The sequence below is a fragment of the Anguilla rostrata genome, chromosome 10 (genome assembly GCF_018555375.3).
Source record: "Anguilla rostrata isolate EN2019 chromosome 10, ASM1855537v3, whole genome shotgun sequence".
In the NCBI taxonomy this organism is placed as follows: Eukaryota; Metazoa; Chordata; class Actinopteri; order Anguilliformes; family Anguillidae; genus Anguilla; species Anguilla rostrata.
In genome coordinates this window covers 28555317-28582186 of record NC_057942.1, presented here as the reverse complement: position 1 = coordinate 28582186, position 26870 = coordinate 28555317, and the positions used below count along the sequence as shown (strand labels likewise).

The window sequence follows — 26870 nt, the reverse complement described above, 5'->3', positions numbered from 1 at the left end:
AAATGTGGCAGGTTCCTTCCCATCCCCATAAACTATGATGATGCTTTATATCTCCTCTCAGGAAGTGCTCCAGCTGTTTCTCATCTACAGTGTGTGTGGGTGTGTGCGTGTGTGTTAAAACTGTAAACAATGAGTTACCCTGAAAGCAGACACAAGGAATACGATCTTGCCATTACATTCTCTCTCTTCTTCTGCAAATACACAGCTATAACCAGTACAAACTCCTGCTTTACTTGCAAAGATGGGTTCTTGTGCACTGCGATACACCTTGGCTGGTTAAGACACAAAAAAACATGTACTTTACCTGCTAGGTGTTGTAAAATCATGTTCTGTTGTAGCCAAGGCATCTATTGTAGTTCCTTTTCAGAGTGCCTGGCTTTTGCTTTTGAATGACTGGCATGCGAATCACGTTGCAATCCGCAACATAATTTAAAGTTTTATATTTAAAGACAAATATTAGTTAATATTACCAGTTAACATATACTATGCGTTAATCTCAGCCAATCAACAGCAGCAGAAAACATAATAGATGAGCCTATCTAATGACACTGGTTTGGCACATAATTTGTGACAAAACTGTGTACTTCAGCAAATTATCATTGTATGAGACAACAGGCCTTCTCAGATCTACATCTGCAACAGTTTACTCCAATTCTGACGAATCCCTCAAGCACCTCCTCCAACAAACACAGCCCTTCAGACAACATCACTGATAAACCAACTGGTTTTTATTAAAAACAGGGAGCTTGGGCATTTTGATGGAATCACTGCTTTTGAAAAAAAATCGCTCCAGCTGTCGTACCGACATAATTCAATCGGCTACCCAGGCGGTGAGGAACAACAAAGATAAAACCGGAAAAAAGCAGAATAAATGCACAAGATAAGCCTGATGCACAAGATGGCCTGATGCAACAATGCCAGCACAGTTTATAATGATTGGTAAACAAATATTTCCATCTCTTTAACCGGAGTATGTCACCAACGGGGTCAGTGACCACATGTTGCAAGTTATAAAACAATAATCTGCACAGAACCGGTGCAGGCTTCAACTCAGTGGCCTATCGCATCCAATTTTATCACCAAATTGTGTAATCACCCCTTGGGACCACCGATATCTCAGATCATCTCAGTTCTAATTTAGATATTTACGGTTGTACAGCTTATGAGAAAGTCAGTTGCTTTTGTGTCAGGCTTATTCATTTGTTTTAAACTGAACCTCACAGCATTTGTGTGAGTCGAGCGACTGAGTTTTCTGAGGAAACCGAAGCAGACCCAGTTCACAGTTTCTGAACGCCGACTGTCCAAACACGACCCACAGAAGAAAAACGCTGTCCAACAACGGTGAACCTTAACATGCTGGGGGTGTGCTTTCAAAATTCAAAACAGCAGAAAAACCAGCAGGAAACCGTTAACATTTGCAAAGTGGCACTTTTGCACAAAAACCATTTCTTTTCAGTTCCCACAGCTCAAAAGACCATGCGAATCAAACTTTAACACTGGTGCTATTCATTAAGTGGAGTTAAAACAGGAAGTTGTGACTGGTACAAAATAAATCCAGTTCCACTTTTAGAAGAAGGAAAAAAAAAAACAACAGGAATCCTAATTGTTTTCCAGCCTCCATTCTGATATGAAGCCTGCAGACAAAAACATCTGAGATGCATTTAAAGTCAACAGCTAGCACACCAAGCAGATCACTAACTGCCATACAACTCCAGTACCTCAAACAGTCTATCTATTCATTCTCCATGGGCCTAGGGGGTGCCGCAGGGAGACACAGACTCAAATGCATCCCAGTCCTCACGGAACATCACCAGGCCAACTCTGCCTCACAGTGATTCAATCTTATTTTCTATTGCACTAGAGGTTGGCAGTACACCAACACAAAATTAAGATTTTGATACAAAGCATGAACGTAAAGATAGAAAGAAACATTTAAAGCAGTTTTCACAGTTTTCGTCCCGATCAGCCTCTTTTACCGTACACAGCACTTGGTTGTAAACAAATGTTTTTGAGCGTGTACTCACTTATACAGTTCAAATGTATGTGACTTTGTGCAGTTGAGTTTGTCACGTGTTTGTGACACGTAGTGTTTTTTGAAGTGTGTTTCTCAAATCTTTTGGCTTTTGCTTAATAGTTGTATTTCCTCTTTGCATTCTGTTAGTAGTCCATTCCAGTGTAAGTGCTAAAGGCACAGTAGAAGATATTATACCATATTCTCTTTTATTTAGTTATATTAATTGTGTCCACCTTAACGCAGTTCCTAAAACAGAGAGAAAGAAAAATAAAAAGATGAAATGATTATTTGCCGTGCGGCAGAAAATAACAAAATGGCAAAAGGAGAACCGTGAATCAGCAGTCGAACAGAAAGGGCACTTCTGAATTTTCCTTATCAGGTTTGCATTGCGTGACTCCCGCCGGTGCAGTTGGCGGCAGGTGAGGGCAGCACGGCAGCCGGGAGTTCCGGCTCTTTCTCGGCCCTCCCCTCCTTACAGAGCAGGAGACAGATGGCGATACGCCACCACAAAGCGCCAGACGCCATTTCCTTGGTTGAGTGTTCTTGTCCGTTTTTTATTTTTTTTTGTTGCTTGTTTTCTCCATTTCTTTCACCATGTTGATTTGCGTCTAGACAACTCCAGAGAGGGGACAGGTCAGGCTTTCGGTTTGGCCTACGCACCCTTCTGTTTTCAAGCAAATCTTGTGTTTCAGTGACTTAAAAAATTTCTTTCTTTTTTTCTTTACTCTGCATCTCCTTTAACACTGCTTCCTTTTTTCTTCCTTTGTATTCTCTCTCTCGTGCCAGGGCGGAGGGGACGGTCGTGAAGTCACACCTCGGCAGGCGAAGGTGGGAGAGGTGGGGGGTGGGGGGGGGAGGGGCGGAGCCAGAGGCGCGGAGCTCAGCTGGTGGCTGCTCGAGTCATGAGCTCCTCCAGAGCCTTGTCCCGGTCGTTGCTGTGGAGCCGCAGCACCTCTTTAATGGCGTCTCTCTCGAAACCCATCTCCCCGAAACGAGACGCCAGCTGCAGGAACTCCAGGGCCTGGGAGGGAGGAGCGGAGAGGGGGGGAGAAGGGAGGAGAGAAAGGGAGGGAAAGAGGAAAATGAGGGGGAATGAGAAGAGCATACAGAAGAGGAGAGGACCTGGGAAACTGCAGTGAGTCGCGTTTCGTTTCAAAGCTTTGGCAGATCTCCAAATCAAGGTCACGCCATTCGGGCACCTCACACTCCTGTCGGTGAACGAGTGAGAGGACGCAGGCAAGAGAAAGAGACGAGAGAAAGAACGGACGTCTCTTACAGAAAAATTAGGAAAGAACTGCGAGTGGAAAACAAGTCAATAGACAGTCTCGCGTTTTCTTCTCGTCTCACGCGGAAACAGCGCCACGCTCAGTCGAGCAGTGCAAACTGCAGAACGCTGCAGTGCGGGAACTCACTGACCTTCTCTTCGGAACACTGGCACATCTCCAGGCACTCCTCCACCGCGCCTGCGTCGAACCCTCGCTCGCACAGCCGCGCGCGAACGATCAGGTAGTCCAGCACCTGACGCACAGGGCCACACCAGGGGCAGGGGGAGAGACGGAGCATTACCAGTTTTTAACCGTTGGAATATGAGGCTTTCCGGAATGTTTTTCCAGAAGTATAAAGTCAGCATTCTAGAACTCCACTGCTATTACGAACCAGTAGTGACTGTAATATCACCATTGTTCAGTTATGAGCATTCGATTTTATTTGCAAAATTACATCTTAAAGGGTTAAAAACCATGTGACCTTTACACCTAACAGTCCACACAGCACGCACAGTACAAGAGGAGCACCAGTGACTAATTTACACCCTAAAGTCCAAATCGTACTACCAGCGGGGGTATTGTGAAGAATCAATGCAGCTGTAAGCGGAACTATCCCAGCCAAATTAAACCCACCATCGCCCCAACAGGATATAAGCTTTCTTGTCACAGACTGCTAGTACTACTGCAGTCACTTAATCAAATGGTGTTAAAACAGCCCGGCCTTGTGGTAAGCGCCTCTCTCAGCTGAGTCACAGGTGTGGTAAGGTGGGCGTGGCTCGTACCTGCTCCATGTTCTGACCTTGCCTCTGCATGGCCTTCAGCACGCCCTCGTAGGGGTAGCCCATGGCCACGATGGTCTCCACCCACTGCCTCTCTCCAGGCGTCAGTCCAAACAAGGCTCCGCCCTCCCCCACCACACCAGGAGGTCGAGGGGCGGGCCCAGTGCCCGGGAGGGGCGGAGACTGCAGCAGAGCCAGGAGAGAGAGATGTGGACAGGGTCAGTGATAGCAAATGATACCGCGCTGCACCTATCAACAGCATTTTCATCTTTCCCAGCCCAGAGAGAGGAACAGTAGAGTTGCACTTTTCTGATTGGCTGGTTGAACTGCCTTTCACACGTCAAAAAACCGAAAGGGAGACAGGAGTTCAGCCAGGCAAATTCAGTACTACAAATGTGACATCCCAAACATACATGAAAAATGTAATAAAAATGATATCCAGATAATAGGACTCAGACTCAGGACTTTAGGGTTACAAATTTAAAGGACTGCAGAGTATGACCTAAATTGCAATAGTATCATATTGCACTCTTGGCTTACTGGCCAAATTCCCACAGACATTTTGTCGCCTACATTACAGCCTGACTGATACCTAGAAAACATGGTAATACATTATTACTGTTTGCTGAATTTGCTCAAAATACGGATTGAAAGGTACAATTGGCTGGTAACAACTGTTTTTAGGAAACCCCTAGAGCATCCAGAGATTTGAATTGCCTCCGACGTTAACTGAAAAACAAAGTTACATAGTTCAATTATTTACATAGCAAAGCACAGAAACCTACAAGAGCTACGGATACGTCAGGAAAGAGCAAGCGCTACCAGAATCCAGCCAAATCAGGGAGGTCAGATTTGCATGCCTCGCATCAGGAACATTCGGTCACAGCAGCGTGGCGGGAAGTACAGTCACGCACCATGCTTTTAAGCGAGGCCAGGATTCGTGAACCAACATGAGGAAGTGAAGGGTGTGAAAGAGCAGGGTGTGAAACTAACACCTGTCACCAGTCAAATGCAGATAACATTTTGATTGCGGCTGGTAAGATTTTACAATTCTAGCAGCCATTTTGGTGGGTAACCAACCAGGTTGTGTAATATTGTAAAAGGTAATGCGGCCGATAAAAAGTTGAAAATGGCTGGTGACTTTTCAGAACCCACAAGCCACTCCGGCCAGGGGGTGAATAAGTTAATTTCGCGCCCTGGTGGAGAGGCCGGAGAACTCACCCGTTTCAGGATGCCGTCGTGGGCTAGGCGAGCGATGATGTCTTTCTGGGGGAGGGCACGCCGTGTGATGGGCGGGGTGCCGTTGAACAGGTTGTGCCGTGGGGTGGGGCTGGGGGCGGAGTCAGAAAGTTTGGGGAAGCTGAGAGAGCGGATGTTGCAGGGAGGTCCCGCGTCCAGCCGGCCCCCGGGCCCTTCCTGTTTGGGAGGGGCCACCAGGCCATTGGTCCTGTGGTATAGGTCCGTTTTGACAGGCGGGGGCAGGGGCGGGGTCAGGGCCTGCACCAGCAAGATGCTCCTCAGTTCCTCTTTGTCGTTGAGGGTTTTGAGCTCCAGCTTGTTGAAAGGGTCTTCCGCACTCTCAAAGTCAGCGAGGTTGAAGCCCTTCGGGAGGCCGGGGGGGCTGGGACGGCGGGGCGGGGCCAAGCTGGGGGCGGGGAGGGGCATGAGGATGTCGCTGTGGCTCAACCTGGCCAGCACGGGGTTGAGTGCGGGTGGAGGCGGGGCTTTCTCGTCCAAGTGGCGACGGGGCGGGGTCCCGTCGCTATGCTCCGCCTCCTGCTCCCCTGACGCCGCTCGCCTCGTCCTGCTGGACTCCGCCTCTCGCCGCTCTCTCTCCTGGGTCGCCCGTGCCTCCTCCAGCTCCTTCCCCCATCGCACCACCCGCCGCTCTAAGGAGAAGTCATACTGCAGGGGAGGGGAGAGGAGAGGAGAGGAGATCTGTACCCACTGACCTCCTGAAATAACACTTTCAACTTTTTTAAATATCCCCTCCCCTTCCTCGCCCAAATTTGGAATGCCCAATAAGATTCACCTGCTCACACGCTCACTGCTGCAGCCTCCTCCATCAAATTGGGAGAATGCAGACGACCCCAAGCTCTCCAACACAGATGAGCCCGAGCTTTTCATACTACGGTCCACAATTCGCACAGACAAGAGGCAGAAGACACTTGGGCAAGCGGGCTGTGACCAGCAGGGGTTGCTGCTGAGCAGTGAGACACAGTCATCCAGCACTGAACACATGAGCAACACTACAGCCAGTACTGACACGGTTAACAACTTAACCTTTAATAATGTAATCTGTAACATTATTAAACTAAAAAACATCATATTCATACTAAGAGTAATACAATATTCTGGAGTACCCACTGTGGAAGATTGCTGGTGGCAGTGTAGTATAATGGGTAAGGAACTGGTCTTGTAATGTAAAGGTCACAGGTTTGATTCCTGAGTATGGCACTGCCGTTGTACCCTTGAGCAAGGTACATAACATGCATTGCTTCAGTATATATCCAGCTGTATAAACGGATCCAATGTAAAAGTTGTGTAAGTTCGCTGGATAAAAGCTTCTGCTAAATGCTAGTAATGTAAGATGCAATAACAGCAGTAACCTTTAATGACCACAAGGTGGTACCCTTATTCCTAACAATGATTTACACAGCAATAATAGATAGATCTTAATTTTGTATAGAAGTGGTCATCAACCCTGATCCAAGACAGCCACAATCTATGCAGGTTTTCATTGTTATTCTTCAATTAATTGATCCGTTATAGCCATTGAATACACAGTTGATTCCTGGTCTCTTGGGTCTGAACTGGATGCAGGTTTTAAAACAGGAACTTGTGGGTTGCCGTTACTTAGCACCCTAATTAGCAACCAACTCAGAATAGATGTCTATGGGCAATTTCCTCTTTAAATCCTGCTGTGTTGAAATGGTGCATGTCTAAACTGCATGGCAGGGCAGAGGAAGGAGAAAGCCGCTCCTCACCTCAAACTGGGCCGACGCAGAGGTGCAGTCTGGGACACAGAACCCCACCGGGAGACCCACTTTGGCCGGACACCTGAACCCGTCACTAATCTTGAAGGGAACTTCGTCCAGGTAGCTGTACTGTCCTGAAGACGGATGAGAGGGAGAATAGGAGCAAACAAAAAGAAAAATAAAGAGATATACTAAAGAGCCAATAAGAGGGAGATTCACCAGCCAAAAAGCATAACAAAGTCCTTCCATACATAAACTATAATGGAACCAGAGAATGTCAATGTTTAACACAGGTAGAACAGAGTTAAATGTTATCTACAGCGCCCCTTCCTGATTTCCTCGATTATTACATATTTGTCATACTGAATGGCTTCATACTTTAGACAAAATACTGAGTGATAGCAAGCTTTTATGCGACGACTGAAGGCCCCATTAGTTGCAGAAGGGAAAAACGCTCATATAAATTGAGATTCTTTTTAATCTGCAGCAAGATTTGTAGTTCCTGCCAACTGTGACTGCAATATCAGCGATATTACATAACTGGTGTGTAGCTTGGATAGAGTATGAATACTCCTTTGTCCACACCAAAATTAGCCCACATGACCAGCATTCTTTAAAGATGCTCAGACTTGCCAGTTCCTGGTTTCATGAGAAAAAAAGAGACTACACTGAATACTGAGGCCTTGCACCAGTAACACACGTTAAGTGCCGTACGTTCCAAGTCGTAACTGTGTCCTGTCAGGGACTCAAACTGGCAAGCTCCCTACCTACCACACTGCAACAAACAGCAGATTTGGCTGTGGTACAGCTCAGACAAACGCCATGGCTGCTCAGTTGTGGGACACATAGGAAACAAAGGCTCACAGTTTAAGTCAGTGGTCACCATGCAAATGATGTTTCCATTATAGTATGGGGACATGTGTAAGCAGACTGGAGTGGCATCAGCCCTACGCTAGTCAGCTGAAACGCACTATGACAGACTAGACTGAAGGTTACCAGAGGTGCAATACACAGAACACAAAGCTCCTCAAGGTGACAGGGTTGCACCAAACTCACCAGAGTTCTGAAAATCTGACCCAGACTTCCATCCAGCCATTTATTCTGAAAGATAAACCACACACCCGCTGAGTTAGTTAAAATCACTACACCCAAGAAACTCTTATGCAGGTTTGCAAATTGAATTTCAATGATCTGTACAATGCGCATATGCACGCACACCCTAAAATATAATGTGTAAAAATCTGTATCCAACAGGAAAAGAGAAGTTAGTGCTGGCTGTTGAACTGCATGATTTGTACTCACAAAACAGAACAAACTCATTTTTTTCTGCAGGCCAGAGCAATAAAAACACATTACTAGAACGTTTCTTTCGTGAGACATCTTTGTAAAGGCTCTGCCAACTCCAAAGGCAATGGCTTGTTTACCATGTTCGTGTGTGTGTGTGTTTGTGTGTGTGTATGTGCGTGTGTGCGTGTTGAGAGACAGCAAGGGGTGCTTTGGGCTGTTCATAAGAGACTCTCATTGGTTCAGACAGGGCTGGGTCATTCGCGGATGTGAAGTGACAGGTGGACACAGACAGTGGAGGCAAGGAGAGAGGGCAGGAAGGGTCCCTCTGAGTTTTTAGAGTAGGGGGTATACAACGATAGTCTATTCGCAAATCCCAACTTAATTATTAATTGGCTTTAATTAGATGTTCTTAATTATTCATAATTGATCCCATCATTTCACAGGATCTGACATTTTTATAAGGTCATGAGCTACAGCTGTAGATCGGACATGTAATTCTGGTGAAATTTTAAAAATGTATTCAGTTACTTGTTCCACATTTGGAACAAGCTAGCACGAGGAGCAAACCGGCTTTCAGAAAATGATAATTCGGTGGAAAGTCTGGACACAAGGCCAGGAGAACTATTTGGAAGAAAATGAAGAATTCACAGACAAAGCAAATGACAACAAGCCAAACCTGCATTGTGTTAATATGTTTAAGGAAAAATAATAAAACAACTTAAAGGCCTTTCTGCCTGCATTTTTTATTCTAAAAAGTATTTGGGACGTTTCTCGGCGTGACCCATTTTTCTTTGCGGGGTGTATCCGAAAAGCATGTGGCCAATAGAAGAAGAAGAAGAGGAAACGGACTGGCTACTACAGTGGTGTGTTTTCAGCTCGGATGTGCAGTAAAGAAGAGGTCGCCTTGGTGGCTAACCAACCTAACGCTAACCAAGTGGCTGGTCGGCATTCAGGAACATTAGCTAGCTGCTTTTGTTAGCCAAGTAAATTCAGTTATGTTTAGCGTCAGTAGCTGGCTGGCCATGATGGCCTGAGAATTTGCTATGGGTCTGATATACTACAAAGTAACAATGTAAGGCTGGAAAATAAGATTCCAACCCAATTCTCTCAGCTCATATGGGCTAGTTAGCTATCGTCATCTAGGTAAATTGGGAAGGTCCACCAGTTGGAAAATCCGACCATCCCATATAAATTACATCTTTTTATTATGAATTTGACTGCAGTTCAATTAGAACAGACAAATATCCACGTAATCAAAGAGATATATTGCATTTTTCACAAAATTCCTATTTTGGGTGAATGCGCAGTCTGAGGTCTTCTAGACTACTCCCACAATCTACTGAAGGGGGAAGGCATCCTCCCATCGAGCTACACAGCGGAAGAGGCATTTGCAGCTGCAATAGATACATGAAGCTTGACTATGTAAATATGCAAAATATATATATATCAAAAATAAAAGCAACAATGATGTGTTTATGAAGGATGGAGTGTAGCACAGTGGGTAAGGAACTGGGCTTGTAACCGAAAGGTCGCAGGTTCGATTCCCGGGTAAGGACACTGCCGTTGTACCCTTGAGCAAGGTACTTAACCTGCATTGCTTCAGTATATATCCAGCTGTATAAATGGATACAATGTAAAATGCTATGTAAAAAGTTGTGTAAGTCGCTCTGGATAAGAGCGTCTGCTAAATGCCTGTAATGTAATAATGTAATGTTATGATACAGAATGCTTCCAGGCAGGCTAGAGCAGACTGAAAATGACTGGTGCTGTGCTAGCAATGGATAGTGTAGGTCCTTTCCACCACCACTGAACTAAAGTTAGTGACTCAGCTGCATATAGCAAAGTGGGAGTTTTTGCTATCGGACATGTCAGTTGAGCATTTTGGCATACTTTTGACTGCCTGACCAGTATGAATGGAGCTATTGTTGCATTTGTGAAAGAGATGAAATTCCACCAGTCTGCAAAACAATGTTACCGAAACATTTCTAGCTTGAGCATAATATCTAGCACCTCTGCGATTTTGAGAAGGCTTTTCTGCGTTAACAAAGGTGTTTAGATGATCCCCTCCAATCTGACATTTTTTCCTTGAAAATGGGTCAAGCACTGATAAATATCTATGGTCTATATGATACTATACAAGACAAAGCATAAATATACAAGACAGGTCAAAAGTATAATTAAGTAGACATTGTGGCAAGAAGGTTATTAGCTGTGAGAAATTACAAAGACGCTTAAGATATCCAGGTGCAGTGTTCAGTACACAGTCCGAAGGTTCCTGCTGATAGGCGGTCATGTTAACAGGAGAATACCAGGAAGATCAAGAGGCAGAAGGCAAATCTTGTGCTGTCTAGCAAGTGCTGTCATAAAACTGCACCACGACTACAGGAAGCACTCAATGCAGCTAGAAAGAAGCCAGTTCCCCTGACTAGAGTGAAACGGCAACTACGATCTGCTGGTCTAAAAGGATGTGTATCTGCGAAAAGTCCTTGGTATGTGCTACCCTTCACCACCCTCCCACCCCCCATTTGTAAAATGATTGGACAGACTTCCAATCATTTTTTAAAATGTAATTCAAGCTAAAAGAGACAATTTTGAGGAAAGCCAAGTCTAAAAATTTTTTAAGCAAAACTCATATTTTAGTGTTATTGTAGGTAGAAATTTTTTTAAAAAAACGTTTATGATTTGGTTTGTTATTCAGTAAATGTGCATATATTAACTGAATTCTACTCTACCTTAGGTTTTAAAAAACACTGGTGGTCTCATACTTTTGGCCTGTACTGTAAGTGGGCGTGGCAGAGTTGGGGGCCACGTGTTTTGTTCATGTGTCTTCAGGAATGCAGCTCTCGTCTCAGTAACTGCTGGTCTGTACCCCAACCATACGCAATGAACAAATCGGTTGGTTAGCCAGCTTCAACTACAGGCCAACGACACCGAGGTAACAAGTGACATACCCTACACTTTCTGTACAAGACCAGCGAAGTTTGGTCATTTTAAATGTACACGACCCATGGGTTCTGATATTAAGTTACCTAGTCAACTAGACCAACCATATTAGTTCACTATTCAAATATTTGACATTTTTTCTTTTCGATATGCAGCTCGTTTGCAAATAAGCTAACGGATGTTTTCCCAATGGTGTAGCGTCATTGCGTCTTTAACTAGCTAATATTTAATTCTACACGTAACAGCGATATATGATAGCAAACCAGTAAACATGTCTACGGCCAACTTTACATTAAAGTTGCCAGAATCGATTTACCCTAATGATCAATAAACGTACTTTCTGGAACACGTAACTTCTATCTAGCCATATTGCTAAATTAACTAATTTGACGGAATTAAGTGTTTTTTGCTCACTATGGCAGACAAGCTTTACAGCTGCTATTACTTAGTACTGCTAGCTAATGTGGCCTCTCTTATCTTCCCTTCGTGCGTGTCAGCTAGCAAATCTGACCACCAGTTAACGGAACCTGGTGACACTTCACCTAGGCAGTAAATTGACGCCAGTATGAAATAACAGTTCAGTTATTTCACTGATCACCAATCAGCTAAATTAGCAAATATGACAGCTAGCTAACTCCAAATAAATACCAGTTATACACCACCAAGGTCCGCTGTATGCTTAAATAATACCATTCTCGCTAGTAGGTTCAAATACAATACCAACAATGCACGTCGAATAGCACATAGCTTACCTTAAGCCAGACAGAACTAGTTCGCGACATAAACACTCGCACAAAGAGTACTGGAGTCCAATGCAAGCTGGCTGGTGGTAAGTTTGTTCGCAGGCAGTGTGTCTCGGTGACAGCTCCTGTACTTACTAATATATTTCACAACAACCCTCTCACCTGTGTCTTTGCGTCTCCAAAGTTTTTTACCGATGCCTCCGGGGAAGAACCCTCCGGGCGATGCACTTTCAGCCAAGTTTTAATGAAACCGAAATCTATTTCCTGCATCATCGCGGGACGCCATTTTTGTTCGCCCGATTCCCCACCTCTCGTTCCCGCTTGTCATCTATGACAAATGAACGACAGCACGCTGAGTCAATGGCAGGCGATCTAGCTAGTGCAAGCTGAGAGACAAGAAAGCACGGTGTGCAGTATTTTACCCGTGTCCCCACCCCCAACATACGCCTGCATATTCCGTTACAAATAAAAGTTGGCACGATATTTTTAGTCAAAGCGCAACATAATCACAAAATGAATGTATTAAATATCTCATTTTAATAATGATATACAATACCTAATTATACAATCATGTCCAATTTTATATATTTATGTTAACAAGGTAACACTTCAAGATCTCAAGCATCAGGCTTCTTTATAGATTTTCTAGTGTAGTCAGTATAAAGTACATTTTCCAAATCAGACAGGTTCATGGCGTAATTTAACAATTGACAACTTCAAAATGCATACTCTGCAGCATAACTGAGTTAAATAAGTCCTGAAGATTTACTGCAGAAGCGACCCCTGTTGACCAATGGGCAAAAAGGCGGAGGTGAAAATGTAAATTAATTCTGCAGAATGACGGAGCAAAAATAAGTTAAAGTAAACAAGCAAATAAAAAAATGAGTTTAAAATGTACGTTTTATCAATCGCCACATGCGAATGGTACCTACACCATATCACGAAATCCAGTTTAAGAGCCAACTTCGCAGCGTTCTATTTTTTTCAAAATTGTGCAGGATATACTCCTATATGCTGTTAATGTCAAGGAGTGTGCTGCAATCTTTAAAAATATTTTCCTGATTCAAATTGTAAAATAGCTATTTCCATTATATTGCCTTAACTGTTTTACCTAACTCCATTTATAACGCACTTAGGTAACTTATAAATTAAAAAAACAATTCCACACTCGATAATGAGTGGGATCTTGTGAATATGTTAAAGTGAATTAACAAAAATCTATAAGCAACTTCACTTGATCAGTCACACTCAAATTAGGCATGTGCTACTCCATACAAATAGGCTAACTTCCATTTCTGGACAGAAAATTTCAGTCTGAAGAACATTCCCAAAATTGAGTCAAATGAACACAGTGAATTGGTACAAAGCTACAAAATGCAGTCCTCTTCATGTCCATGTGTATAAAAGGCAAAAGAGAAATTGTGCTTTAGTCATCCTAACATATCTCTGTTGTTTCATGGGAAACCAAAACATTATTTATTGACAAGATTAGTCATCAGGAGGCAGATCAGTCAGTCTGTCTGTCAGTCAGCCCTCCCCTCCCTCTCTCTCTCTCTCTCTCTCTCTCTCACCCACACACACATCATTCAGAGGAATACATTTCTCAGCTGTTTCTCCTTTGGTTCAAGTGAACTAAATACAGAGGTAAAATGCACTTATCCACCAGTTAGTTAGCTCTTGTAGGGAAGGCACACATACATAAATATTTTGTGTTGAAAACGAACAGGATGTGGAGGGCCTGGGGAATGTTTACTCTCAGGAACACAGATGTTGATCCTGTCTTAGTCAAGCTCTGGAGAGGCCTGACAGGTAGCACATCAGTCCTTTCAACAGGATGTTTATCCATCTGTCGGTGTGAATTAGACGACCCCATTGGTAACAGTCGTGGATATCACAGATTATCTGTGTGTGTGTCAGTTAATGTGGCAGTAAGCCTAAATGAGAGCTTGTGGGCAAGTTTGTCGATTGGTTAGTTAGTCAGTCAATTTGAGTGTGTCTGAGCGTGCATGTGAATCAGTATTTCAGTGAATCAGCTCATGAGGGTTTGTGAATCAACATGCAAGTCCGAATGTCAATGTGGCAGAGTGTCAGTTAACTAGCTGGTGAACATCTGTCACAGGGCTAAACTGGCATTAAGCCTTCACGTCAGTTAGTCAGTGTTTGTCAAAGGATGTCAGTGAGCAAGAATGTGAGTCAGTGAGCCAGTGTGAGAGTCAGTGAGCCAGTGCATTTGAGTGAGTGAGCCAGCGTGAGTCAGTGAGCCAGTGTGTGAGTCAGTGAGCCAGCACGTGAGTCAGTGAGCCAGCGTTTGAGTCAGTGAGCCAGTGTGCGAATCAGTGAGCCTGCGTTTGAGAGTCAATGAGTCACAGTGTGACTGTCAGTAAGCCAGCATGCGAGTCAGTGAGCCAGCGTGTGAAAGTCAGTGGGCCAGCGTGTGACGGTCAGTAAGCCAGCGTGTCAGAGTCAGTGAGCCAGCGTGCGAGTCAGTGAGCCAGCGCATGAGACTCAGTGAGCCAGCGTGTGATTGTCAGTGAGCCAGTGTGAGAGTCAGTGAGCCATCGTGTGATTGTCAGTGAGCCAGTGTGTGAGAGTCAGTACTGCAGGTCAGGTAGATTTGCAGCTGGGCTCTCATGCTACGCACACACTTGGCCTTCAGTTCCATGATCTCCCCCAGCTTCAGCACATAGTCAGTGAAGTCCTACAGGAAGAGAGCAACACTACATTAGCAACACCTAAGACCAAACTGACCTAATATGACATTAACCCATTAGGAGTATTAAATACTTAATACAGCTCTAAAATGTTGTCAATTAAGGAATTTATTTTACAGGGATTGTCAGTTGTCCTTATAAAACCCTTACAAAGGTAAAAATGACTGTAGTAGAGCAGAGATGTGAATACTCAAGATTGCATAGATTCTCTCAAATAACCTTCCCCCAAATTTCAAAAAGCACAATTCATCAGGGTGAATTTGTACACGGCGACTAAAAACGCATTAAAGACACAAATAAATCTGTTTTTGTGATTCAGTTCCGCCGAGACCTCCAGTGTTTGCAGTGGCGGCCCTACCATGCTGGGCTGCAGGCTCAACAGCGCCTCCTCTCTGCGGCACAGAGAATCCATCTCCTCCAGCTGCTCACAGTGCGCCTGAACCACCAGCCTCCTGAGAGGGTGGGGTGGGGGAGAGGGGAAGAAAGAGGGAGAGAGAGAGAGACACTGGTGACCAGCATGAGATTCAGAGTGACATTTATTCACACTGACATGTGATTGACAGTGTCATTACAGCTTTCATTGGGCTGCTAACCTGTCCTACAGTGGAATGAAAGGACAGTTACTTCAGTGCTTACTGAAAGGGCTTTGACAGCAGGAGAAGTAGAGATTTGGGTAACATACTGTGCTGGGCCCAGCCTCTCGCTGCTCGGGCGTGTGCTGCTGGCGAGTTGTGGGTACGAGGAGGTCACAGAGGGGTCGCTGTCACAGGACGGGTCCTGTATGGTGCAGTGCGGCTTCCCCAGGCCTCCTGTTGGTAGGATTTTGTGAGGCAGGTCCTGCCGTCCCAACTCCGCCCTCCCGAGGGGCAAACCCTGCTCATCCCGCACCTCTCCCTGCTTTGGTTCCGTCCTTATGCTGTCCCCAGAGATCTCCTGCTGGACACCTGAGCTTTTCTCTGTGACAGGCGTGGGTTTGAGTGGACCGGCTTCAGTGGGGGAGGGCTCTGATTGGCCCTGTCCGCTCAGGGAGGCATGGCTTACAGTCTTCCCTGCAGGGTCCTGGGTGTTGGGGCCTCCAGGGGAAGCTGCGGCCTTTATGAGCCCCAGAATGTCACTGTCGGGCTGGGCCACGGTCTCCAAGAAGCTGCCTGGGAATGGGGTGAGGCTGAGAGAGGGGTCCTTGGTGGCACTCATCCCTAAAGAGGGAAACAGCCAATCATGAGCCAGTCGCTGCAGCCACACTAGCTCTTACAACTGCAATTCACTCTACATGTGGTTTTTCACCTGAACTAGTTTCGTAGACTAAATACATAAAACACACTGTATCTTTGGTTATAACAGAACAAAAATATTATGGTAATAGCACAATACTTTCCCCATGGAATATAAGCATGCAATTGTATCTGTATCTTTGGTTATAACAAAACAAAAATATTATGGTAATAGCACAATATTTTCCCCATGGAATATAAGCATACAATTCCCAATTCGCAGTTAAATTCATATGTTAAGACACTTTACACACAGATAAGACTTACCTTTTATACACTGGAGAGCAGAATTTAGGTCAAAACTCTGCTGCCCTCTCTGGTCATCTGGTGCCACTGCAGATTCAAAGTTACCCCAATAGGTCTGGATGTCCAACAGAGCCTCCAATAGGAGGTGAGCCTCCCCTGCCCTGCCCCTCTCTCCACCGTCTCCCTCAGGAGAGGTGCAGGGGGAGCAGGAGCTGGGGCGGAGGAAGGAGTCCGTGGCCGCCTGCCGCTCCACCTGCAGGAGGGAGATGGAGAGGGGGTCCATGGTGGAGGTGGAGCTCTCCGCTGCGGAGGGGGAGGAGCCACGTGAAGGAGGAGCCGACCCCAAAGGCGTGGCCGCTCCAGCCGTACCTCTCGGCACGGGCCCCGTGCCGTCCTGTGGCTCCGCCCCTGTCGATGATGTCACCGCAGCCGGAGCCTCTCCGGGTAAGGCGAACGAGGTTGCCGGCGCTTCTCCGGAGTCTGGGTTCCCACTCGCTCTCCTCGAGCAGCCCGTTAGCGGCGTGCTAACGGCAGGGGCAGAGGCGGATAGGGCGATGTTCACAGAGTCGCTTGGCAGGGAGTCGAAATGTAGCCGCAAGGGGTCTGCTCCCGCCCAGGCTGGGCCCAGCCTCTCCCGAGGCTGGGAGTTGGAGCATTTGAACTCGTGGGAGAGGTCGTTGAGGTCCTCAGCCAGCAGGGCGGAGCTGGTCCTGGGTGGCGATAGGGGCCTCTCCGCTGGGATGTTGTTGTTGTTGTTGCTGCTGCTGCTCTCTGTGGACAGGTAGGCGCTGTAGTCCTCTTCTTCAGAGCTCCACCCCAACAGAGCAGGCCCGTCGCTGCCTCTTTCCGTTTCCCTCTCTCCCTCCCAGCTCTCCTCCTCTTCATCCCCGGCTCCCAGGACACCCCACCGTTCCCAGAGCCCTAAATCGCTCCCAGTCGCGGGGCTGACGGGGGTCCGTCTGTCCCGGTGCCCCTCGACGATGCCCTCAAGACCCCGCCTTTGCCGGCCGACTTCCTGGTCATGCTCCTCCCCCTGCCCCGCCCCTGGCAGCTGCCCCTCCCCCCAGCCCAGGCCCTCTCCCTGAAGTGCGAGCCCATCGCGTCCCAGCTCCCTCGCGTCTCCACCCCTTCCCCACCCAAACGGGGGCGTCTCCTGCATTTCGCCACGGGCTCGGCTGAGTTCCGCGTCCACGGCATTCGGGATTCGCTCCCCGGGACCGCTCCTGCTGCCGTGTCCCAGCTCCAGAGCATGCGAGGGGCCGGGGCGCCCCCTGCTGGCCCCCTCCTCCCCTGCAGGAGCGGGCTGACGGGGGCCACGTGGCCCCAGCGAGTCCGCCGGAGGTTCCGGGGCCCGCGGGGTCTTCAGCAGAGCGGCCGAGGGCAGGAACTGCTGCAGGTGCTCGTGATACCTCCTCAGGTGCCTCTCTCTCTCCGTCTCCTGCCTCTCTCCCTCCTTCTCCCGCTCCCTCTCCTTTCTCCGGGAGGAGGCGTGGCCTCTCAGAGTCTCCCAGGGAACGGTCTCCTTCCACACCGGCCGCGCCCACATCCGCGCCTCCTGCCCACGTGCCTCCCCTCCGTTACTCCCCCCGTCCTCCTCCTCCTCCCGCCTCTCACTCTGTCGCTCGCTCCCTCTGTCCCTCCGGCCCCGCCCCCTCCCCAGGGTGCCCCTCAGGGGCGTGGTGTGGTCCAGGCGAACCTCACCCACTGCCCCGCCCCCCTCCAGCCTGGCCCCGCCCATGGTTTTGGGCGTGGAGCAGAGCAGATTCGCCCCGGGGGAGAATAGCACCCCTGCAGGCACAGAGGAGGGGGCGCCCCTGGACTCCCTCTGCACCCCGAGTTTCACCTTCTTGGTCGGGCTCTTCCCCCGGCTAAGGTGTTTGTTGCGTTTGGGGGATGGGGTGGCCAGCGTTTTACCCCACGCTCCGCCGTGGCTATGGGAACTCTTTCCTCCCTTCTTCAGCTCCTTAACCCTACACAGGCACATGTGGTGTGACATGGGACAAATGAATACCAAATGAATGATATTTAATCACATTTTGTCCCATTAGTATAATGGTTAAGGAACTGAGCTTGTAGCGCTATTGCAGGTTCAAATCCCAAATGAGGCACAGCCATTACACCCTAGAGGTACTTTCAATCAGACCACCAAGGAAATATCCAGTTATATTAATGGACTGTATATAGTACAGTTCAATTTGCAATGTATATACATTCACAATGTCATTTTATCCACATTCCCTTTGTCTGAATGCATAAAGCTAAAAGGAGTGAGTGAATAAATGAAAGACAAAGCGTGGTAGGCGCTCACCGGTCAGCATATCGGAGGGTGTTGAGGGTGTGTTCTGTTGCTAGGTGACTCGGAGAGATGTTGGCGATCATGCAGGTCTTAGAATTCCCGATAAAGGAATCTTTCAGCACCTGGAAAAAAAAACATCAAAAGGGTAAATTTTGCAGATGCTCACTAAATTCAGATCAGCAACTAAGTTCTGCTCATTGGAATTCTTCGCTACATCGTAGAACGATCATTAAAATTCTATAGCGTATTCCAGAACGGTTGTTAAAATTCTGCAGCATTTTGGACATCAGTCACTGACAGTGGGTGAAATGGCAGAGATGTAAGAGAGACGGGGCTTTGGTGTTGACCTGCGTGAGTTTGCTCTGTCTGAACGGCGTGTGAGACAGCTCCTGGTCCAGCGCCCGGATGCACTCCTTCAGCTGAAACGAAAGGGAGTCGTGCCGCTGACAACCCAAACGCTGACTGGTGCGTCCAAGCACGCAGATCAGGTTTAGGAGAACGTTCCGCAATCACAGACACTGAGCAGGCTTAGGAGAACGCTCGATGCACTCAAAGAACAGAGAGGGTTTAAGAGAACACTGTGTATTCAGACATGCAAAGCAGGCTTAAGAGAACGTTCCGTACTCACAGACACAGGGTAGGTTCAGGAGAACGCTCCGTGATCTCTCACACACACACACACACACACACACACACACACACACGCACACATACACACACACAAACACACGCACACAGAGCAGGTTCAGGAGAACGCTCCGTGCTCTCACACACACGCACACACGCACACACACACACAGAGCAGGTTCAGGAGAACGCTCTGTGCTCTCTCTCTCTCACACATAGAGCAGATTCAGGAGCATGTTGTGTATCACAGGCACAGAGGATGTTTAAGAGAACACTGTGTACTCACTGCCAGCAGGCTCTGATTGATCTCAGCTCCCTCCATGCGGCTCTGTCTGTCTGGGTCTCTGGTGTCACACGCCCTCTCACTCCCAGCCAGATCCACAAAGGAGATCCTGTCAATCAAGGAGCATGTGACGCTACGCCATCACATTCAGCCACACCCCACCCAGCACAGACCACTCCTGTAAACCTCCATTCCACCTCAACACACCCAGCACAGACCACTCCTGTAAACCTACATTCTGCCTCAACACACCCAGCACAGACCACTCCTGTAAACCTCCATTCCACCTCAACACACCCAGCACAGACTACTCATGCAAACCTACATTCTGCCTCAACACACCCAGCACAGACCACTCCTATAAACGTAAATTCTGCCTCAGCACACTCAGCACAGACTATTCCTGTAAATCTACATTCTGCCTGAACACACTCAGCACAGACTACTCCCGTAAACCTCCATTCTGCCTCAACACACCCAGCAGACTACTCCTGCAAACCTACATTCTGCCTCAACACACCCAGCACAGACCACACCTATAAACGTACATTCTGCCTCAACAGACCCAGCACAGACCACTCCTGTAAACCTACATTCTGCCTCAACACACCCAGCACAGACCACTCCTGTAAACCTACATTCTGCCTCAACACACCCAGCACAGACCACTCCTGTAAACCTACATTCTGCCTCAACACACCCAGCACAGACCAGCACTGCAAGGGGCAGGCCTTCAAGCCAGGTGATAAAGTGTGGGTCCACTGCCCAGTGCGCAAGAAGGGCCTGTCCCCTAACCTCAATCAGGAGCAGTCTGCTGCGCCTGAAACCAGTTCGGTCCCACTCGCGAAAGCAAATATTTCATCTGCCTTTGTGAAGGCGGGAACCGAGCAAAGTCCTTCCATTATGGGAGCCGAAAGCAAATTCCAGCCTGCCCTTTTCAGGGCAGGAGAGCAGCCTGCCCTTTTGAGGGCAGAAGAGCAAACCATCCAACAGCGAGTGGGCCACCCCACGAACGCTCCCCAACACTGCCTGGTCCCCAACAACCACTCAGCTGCAGTCAGTGACGGGACAGAGGCTCGGCATGCGGGGCAAGAAGATGGTGAGCGTGGAGGTCGGAAACCGAGAGGTGGTGACGCACGAGTTCTGGCTGGCCGACATCAGCGATGCGTGCATAATCGGCCTGGATCTGCTGGTCCACTGGGGTGCCACGGTGGACATCGCCAACGCCAGGCTCTCCATCGGTGCCACCACCCTCGCCCTCCACGCCACCCCCAAGAGGAAACGCAGGTCCAGGAGGATCCGTCGCCGAGCAGCCTCAGCCCACCCTCACCAGCTGCCGCCCCAGCTAACCAACACAGAGCGTGGCTCGCCTGCCCCACTGTCACAACCTGCCCCCCCCTCTGTCGAGACGGTGAGTGCTGTCCGCGAGCTGTGGCGACGCAGCTGCCGCGGCCTCAACCCTCACCAATGCCAACAGGTTGAACGCTTGCTGAAGGACAATGCAGACCTCTTCACTGCCCGCGATGAGGAATGCACGCAGACCGAGCTAGTGCAGCACGCCATTGACACTGGTGACGCTACACCGGTTTGTCTGCACCCTCACCGGTTGTCACTCGCAAAGCAGTTGGGGGCAGAGGAGAAGGTTAGAGAGATGGCCGCTGCAGGCGTCATTGAGCCCTCCAACAGCCTGTGGGCGGCCCCTGCTGTCCTAGTGCGGAAGAACGGAGAGTGGCGTTTTTGCGTGGACTATCAGCGCCTCAACGTCGTAACGCGCAAAGATGCCTACCCTCTCCCCCGCATCGACGAGGCGCTAGACCACATCGCGGGGTCCAGTTGGTTCTGCTCGCTGGACCTCCAGAGTGGCTACTGGCAGGTCAAAATGGCCGAGGATGCTAAGGCTAAAACCCCTTTCACCATCGGGCAAGGGTTGTAGCAGTTCCGCGTGATGCCGTTCGGACTGTGCAATGCCCCTGCCACGTTCGAGCGGCTGATGGAAAGGGTGCTGTCGGCCGTCCCCTGAAGCTGCTGTGTAGTGTACCTGGACGACCTCCTAGTACATGCCAGTAGTTTCGAGCATGCCCTCGCTAACCTCCACGACGTGCTCACAGCGATTCGCCGGGCTGGGCTACGGTTGAATCCCCGGAAGTGCCAGCTGCTCCGGAGGGAGACGGCCTTCCTGGGGCACGTTGTGAGTGAGCGAGGGGTAGCCACCGACCCAGCTAAGGTGACTGCTGTGCGGGATTGGCCGACTCCAGCAAATGTAGGCGAGCTGCGCAGCTTCCTGGGGTTGGCGAGCTACTATCGGCGGTTCGTGCGGGGTTTCGCCTCCATTGCCAGTCCCTTCCATCGCCTCACCGAGAAGTACCAGCCGTTCGTCTGGACCACCGAACGCGCAGAAGCCTTTGCCCGGCTCAGAACGGCTCTCACGGAGGCCCCCGTGCTGGCGTATCCCGATGTGCACCGCCCATTCATCGTCGACACCGACGCCAGTAACGTGGGGGTGGGAGCCGTCCTATCTCAGGAGGAAGGCGACGGAGAGAGAGCTGTCGCCTACTACAGCAGTGCCCTGAGCCGGGCAGAGCGGAACTACTGTGTGACCCGCCGAGAGCTGCTGGCCGTAGTCAAGGCACTGAGGCACTTCCGACCCTATCTCCAAGGTAGCCACTTCCGCCTCCGCACTGATCACGCTTCGCTCACCTGGCTCCTAAACTTCAAGTACCCGGAGGGCCAAGTCGCACGGTGGCTAGAAGAGCTACAAGAGTGCGATTTCCAGATCGAGCACAGGGCGGGGTGGCACCACACCAACGCTGACGCTTTGTCCCGTCTCTGTGCTGAGCTGGATTGTCAACACTGCCAGCGACAGGAAGATAAGAGCCAGGTGGAGCTAGCGGTGGCTACCGCTAACATCAGTGAGGCGGGGTGGCTGCCAGTGTCACAAGAGCAGCTGCGGGAAGGCCAGGAGGCCGACAGCACACTAAGAAAGGTGAGGGGCTGGCTGGAGGCAGAAACACCGCCGCAATGGGCTGAGGTCTCGGCTGAGGGGCCCGAGCTCAAGACCTACTACGGGCAAAGGAGGAACCTTGAGCTGCGGGACGGGCTGCTGTACTGGTGGTGGCAGGCACCCGGGCTTGGAAGCGACCTCCTCCAACTCCTCGTTCCCCGAGCGCTCCGCCCCCAAGTCCTCGGTTGGTGCATGGCTCGGTGGGGGCGGGCCATTTCGGGAACAGCAAGACCCTGCGACGATTGAGGGGGCGCTTTTACTGGCCTGGGTGCCGCCAGGACGTGGAGCTGCACGTCCACTGCTGCGACTCCTGTACGGCATGCAAGGGGCCTACCAAGCGCTCCCGCGCCCCTCTGCAACGCTACGTGGTGGGAGCCCCGATGGAGCGAGTGGGGGTGGACGTCCTCGGCCCCTTCCCTGTCACTGAGGCCGGTAACCGCCACAATATAAACCACAGGGGAAGAACATCGACTACACTGATGGTCAATCAATCAGAGATGTGTAGGCTACTGGTGATTTGACTAGGCTAATTTTCATATAACTGTCTGGTAGACCTGCTGTTAACCGAGCAAGTTATCGTCGTAGATTTTCGTCACAAGCAGTTAATGAGCCAGTAACTGCCACTACATCCCCGTTTGTAGTGTTCACTTGCTGGGTGACGCTAGCTGACCGATCGTTCGCAAGTCACTTTTTACCGAATAAAAATTAACACTGTCAGCGGTGATTAACAAATCTGCCAAGTATTTTAATAACTGATCTGCAGGCGTGTAAATATGACAACGCACTTTGTACAGCAAGTTTTCCACCTGGTGCATGAAGACAAAAATAATGTACATTGAATTTCTAATTATTACTAGGCTATTTTTTTTTTTTTCTTGTAGATCATCAAAACCAATGGAGAAAAGCCAATATACGCAAGGAGCCCCCAGGACCGATTCTGAGAACCACTGCCTTAAATGCCTAGCTTGTCGGTCTCTTAAATGCTAAAAACACGTTCCTTTCTAAATGCCAGTCTTACAAAGATGGTAAATTCTGTGTGTGTGATTTCATCGTGTGTTGTATGTTATCCAGCAAATAAACCTTAAGACTCTTAATTCGCTTCGTGAAAATGAAAATTTTGCAGTGTTTATCCCAAAATCGGGATTATAGTAGCTTAGCCACATGCGTGAAGCATGGCCCAGGCAGACATTTACGGAATGTACACGACTGACAAGCCGTCAAACACGTTTGACAGATTGAATATTTGCCGGTTAGGGTTAGCTAGCTAGTCAAATGGCTTGGTAGCCGAAGTTGCGAACTATTTTAGCATAGGCTACTGGACTACCAAATATAGAAAGCTGATTACGCTTTCTGCCAACTAATTATTTGGTTAAGTAGGCCAAAGGAAATAGTAAAAATGACTCGGCTACCGAAAAACTTCAGAGGAGGATTATTTTATGGTCGTCTAGTGCAGCTGTAAACAGCACACGCCATAATGAAATCACTACCAAATGGGATGCCTGCATTTTCTCACTTCGTACAGGTTGACCATGGAGGATGAGTCGGAGCCGCAATATCAAGGCCAAGAGGCGCCACCTCCCACCCCAGTGACCATAGACTGTAGCCCCTACTGTAGTTTAAGCCTCCGCAAACTGTACCTCATTGGTCCACAACAAATATTATAACAGTGCCCAAATGACACAATAAATCATGAAATCGACCCATGGACAGTCATAAGACGAATAAAATACACATATTGTGACTATTTGTTCTCATAAGAAAAAATGATTGACTTTGTATTTTGACCGCATTTGTACCGTAGACTTACATGGAAACCGGATATGAAAACACCTACACTGGAGCCAACCGTAGTGGCGCTAGTGAGCAACCAGGAACAACAAGACCAGGAAATGAGCTTCAAAAACGAAGTCTGGTTTTGGCCGCTTGGCCTCAACACAACCAGCACAGACCACTCCTGTAAACCTGCATTCTGCCTCAACACACCCAGCACAGACCAGTACTGTGAACCTACATTCTGCCTCAACACCGCAGCAGACCACTTCTGTAAACATACAGCTTATGCAACAGGGGAGGGATCAACACTTCAATCTTATCGATGTGTATTTTTTCTTATGACTTCATTTATAAACTTGTTAATCACTGTACATTTATCTGCACTTTATGAATATTTTCCCCCTGCTCATCTATGTATTAACCCTGGTTGCTGGTCTCGCTGCTCTGTTGCTTTGGAAAACACTTGACTCAGTGGCGCCCCCTGCCTGGCAGAGGAGGAAAGAGATACTACAGAGATATTGCGTGAAAGTGTATCAGTCACAGTTCGGGGGAAACTCAAAACCAGTTTCTGCCTATGTCATATCAGGAACCCAGCAGCCAGGGAAACACAGCGTCATTATGACCTGTGAGCCCTCAGCCCTGTGTGTTAAATGGGGATCGCGGTCAGAGGCGGTCTCTGCGTGCACGGAACCCGGAGGGGCACTGACCTGCCCACCAGCCGGTGCGTGCAGGCCCTCAGGTGGATCTGCAGCAGGGCGTGGGAACGCGACGAATCGCAGTTCACCCCGCTCGCCCCTCTGCTCCGCTCACGACTGCCCCGGGAGATCACCTGAAAGGAGGCGGAGCCACAGCGAAGGGTGAAGAAGGAAGAGGAGAGGGGCATCGCCTTAAGAGCAACTAGGCCAAATGCAACTTATCAAAGAGGCGGGGAATAAGCAGAGTGAGGAGGAGACTGATGAGTGGCAGAGAATGAGAAAGAAATAATAAAAGGCAGCGAGAGGGGGCACTTACCTCCAGAAGACTGGCCACAGACTCCACCCCAACCTCTCTTAGCCCGGCAATCTGAACCATACGCTGACCGTCTTCCCGAGCAAATAACCTGAACACAGAGAGCGAGAGATATAAACAAATAGAGAAAGAGTGAGGAGAGAGAGAGAGACAGAAATATAAAGAGATTGAGAAAGAGCAAGGGAGAAAGTGAGAAAGCAAAACAGAGAGAAAGAGGAAGGGAGAGAGGGAGATAAAGAAAGACAGGCAGAGACAGAAGGTGGAGGGAAAGAAGAGAGGGGGAGAGGGTGGAGAGTGTAAAAAGGGGTGCAGAGAGAAGTTGGGATGAATGAGTGGACAGGTAGCACAAATTGAATTAGAAGCACAGAAACAAAGGAAAAAAAGGTGGGAGAGGGAGAGATGTGGGGGATGAGGGAGAAAAACATGGCATGCAATGAGTAGAGAGGAAAAGGGGAGAAGGAAATAGGGAGCAACAAACAGAGAAATAAAAAGTTTAATAAAAATCTATTTTCAACAGACTGGAAAATAAAGAGTCATTAGATCACATTCATCTATCAGATGGTCCTATACACTGTAAGGAATCGAGAGGGAGGGTCCCTGGTCCGGTATCAATGCCACGCCCTCACCGTTTCCTGTGGTCCAGCAGGTCGTACAGCTGGCCGCAGTATATCTCGAAGAAGCTGACGCGCACGCTGAGGGGTCCGGGACCGGGACCGGGACTGGGACCGGGCCTCTGCTCGGCCTGCGCCAGCCGGGCGAAGATGTCGCGGGCCGCCAGCGCGTATAACCCCGGTCTCCGCGGCGATGACCCCAGCATGGTGTGCGTCTTCCCCGCCCCCGTCTGGCCGTACGCGAAACACGTGGCCTTCCCCCTGTGAACGGGGAAAAAAAAAACAAAAAAAAAAAACTCAGACTCATTGAGCGCCGCGTTCGTTTTTCAACCGGTGTAGCTACTACTGGCCCTGGTGGACACCCATAATAAACCTGCATTACGGGTTCACTGGTCAGGCAAAAAGACAATGCAAATCTCAAAGTTTTGTTGCTTCTCCGGGATAAATAAAAGATAAATAAAGGAAGTAAAAAGGACAGCAGAGCCATTTACCCATTGAATATGTGCTGGATAAGGGGGTAGGCAGTCTTCTCGTACACATCTTCATTTGTGCACGCCTCGCTGAAGACTTCATCGAAATAAAACTCATGCTGTGGAGAGGAAGAGCACTGAATGAATTTAAAAACACACTGGAGCTTGGGTGCAAGGATAATCAACTCTTCTCGATAAGCACACGCGTGTTCTGCCTGCTGCCAGCCGAACTGAATCCCATCCTGGGCCACATCCAGGATGCTTTTGCTGAATGGGCTGAGGAGATTCGGAGGTTTGCGACTGTGATGTCATAAGCGAGTCACGTGACGTGTTTTACCTGCAGGACGTACTGGGTGAGGTCCACCGCCTCTTTCTGCTCGTGCACTCGCACGCTCTCCCCATTCCGAACCACGGCCACGTCCGCCTCGCCCCTCTTCTCCTCCGCCCGGCTCAGAGGCCTTTTCCGCACGCACACCCGGATCCTCTCCGCTGCTGCCCGGCCAACCGATGGACCCTGACGATAAAGTGCGACCACACAGCCACATAAGCAACACGGCGCAACAT

The 26870-nt window shown here is 48.9% G+C and overlaps 2 protein-coding genes across 3 annotated transcripts; both read right to left on the bottom strand.

Annotated features, from left to right (window-relative positions):
- Positions 1-706: 706 nt before the first annotated feature.
- Positions 707-12322, bottom strand: LOC135233145 (ubiquitin-associated protein 1-like). Of its 2 annotated transcripts, none has more exons than XM_064296391.1 (7): positions 12172-12322; positions 8093-8137; positions 7046-7170; positions 5280-5963; positions 4062-4241; positions 3431-3532; positions 707-3035 (listed from the first exon to the last, which is right to left on the bottom strand). In XM_064296391.1, the coding sequence occupies exons 2-7, from the start codon at positions 8130-8132 to the stop codon at positions 2895-2897; spliced, it is 1272 nt and encodes a 423-aa protein (XP_064152461.1). In that variant the 5' UTR covers positions 8133-8137; positions 12172-12322; the 3' UTR covers positions 707-2894. The 2 variants fall into 2 exon arrangements, with proteins under 2 accessions (XP_064152461.1, XP_064152462.1); XM_064296392.1 differs by lacking the exon at positions 12172-12322 and adding an exon at positions 12019-12128.
- Positions 12172-26870, bottom strand: LOC135233725 (kinesin-like protein KIF24). The gene is made up of 13 exons (XM_064297525.1): positions 26859-26870; positions 26644-26820; positions 26328-26425; positions 25852-26097; positions 25229-25316; positions 24925-25046; positions 19447-19552; positions 18881-18952; positions 18546-18655; positions 16259-18207; positions 15403-15916; positions 15079-15172; positions 12172-14707 (listed from the first exon to the last, which is right to left on the bottom strand). Exons 1-13 carry the CDS (start codon positions 26868-26870, stop codon positions 14579-14581), a joined length of 3717 nt encoding a protein of 1238 aa, XP_064153595.1. The 3' UTR covers positions 12172-14578.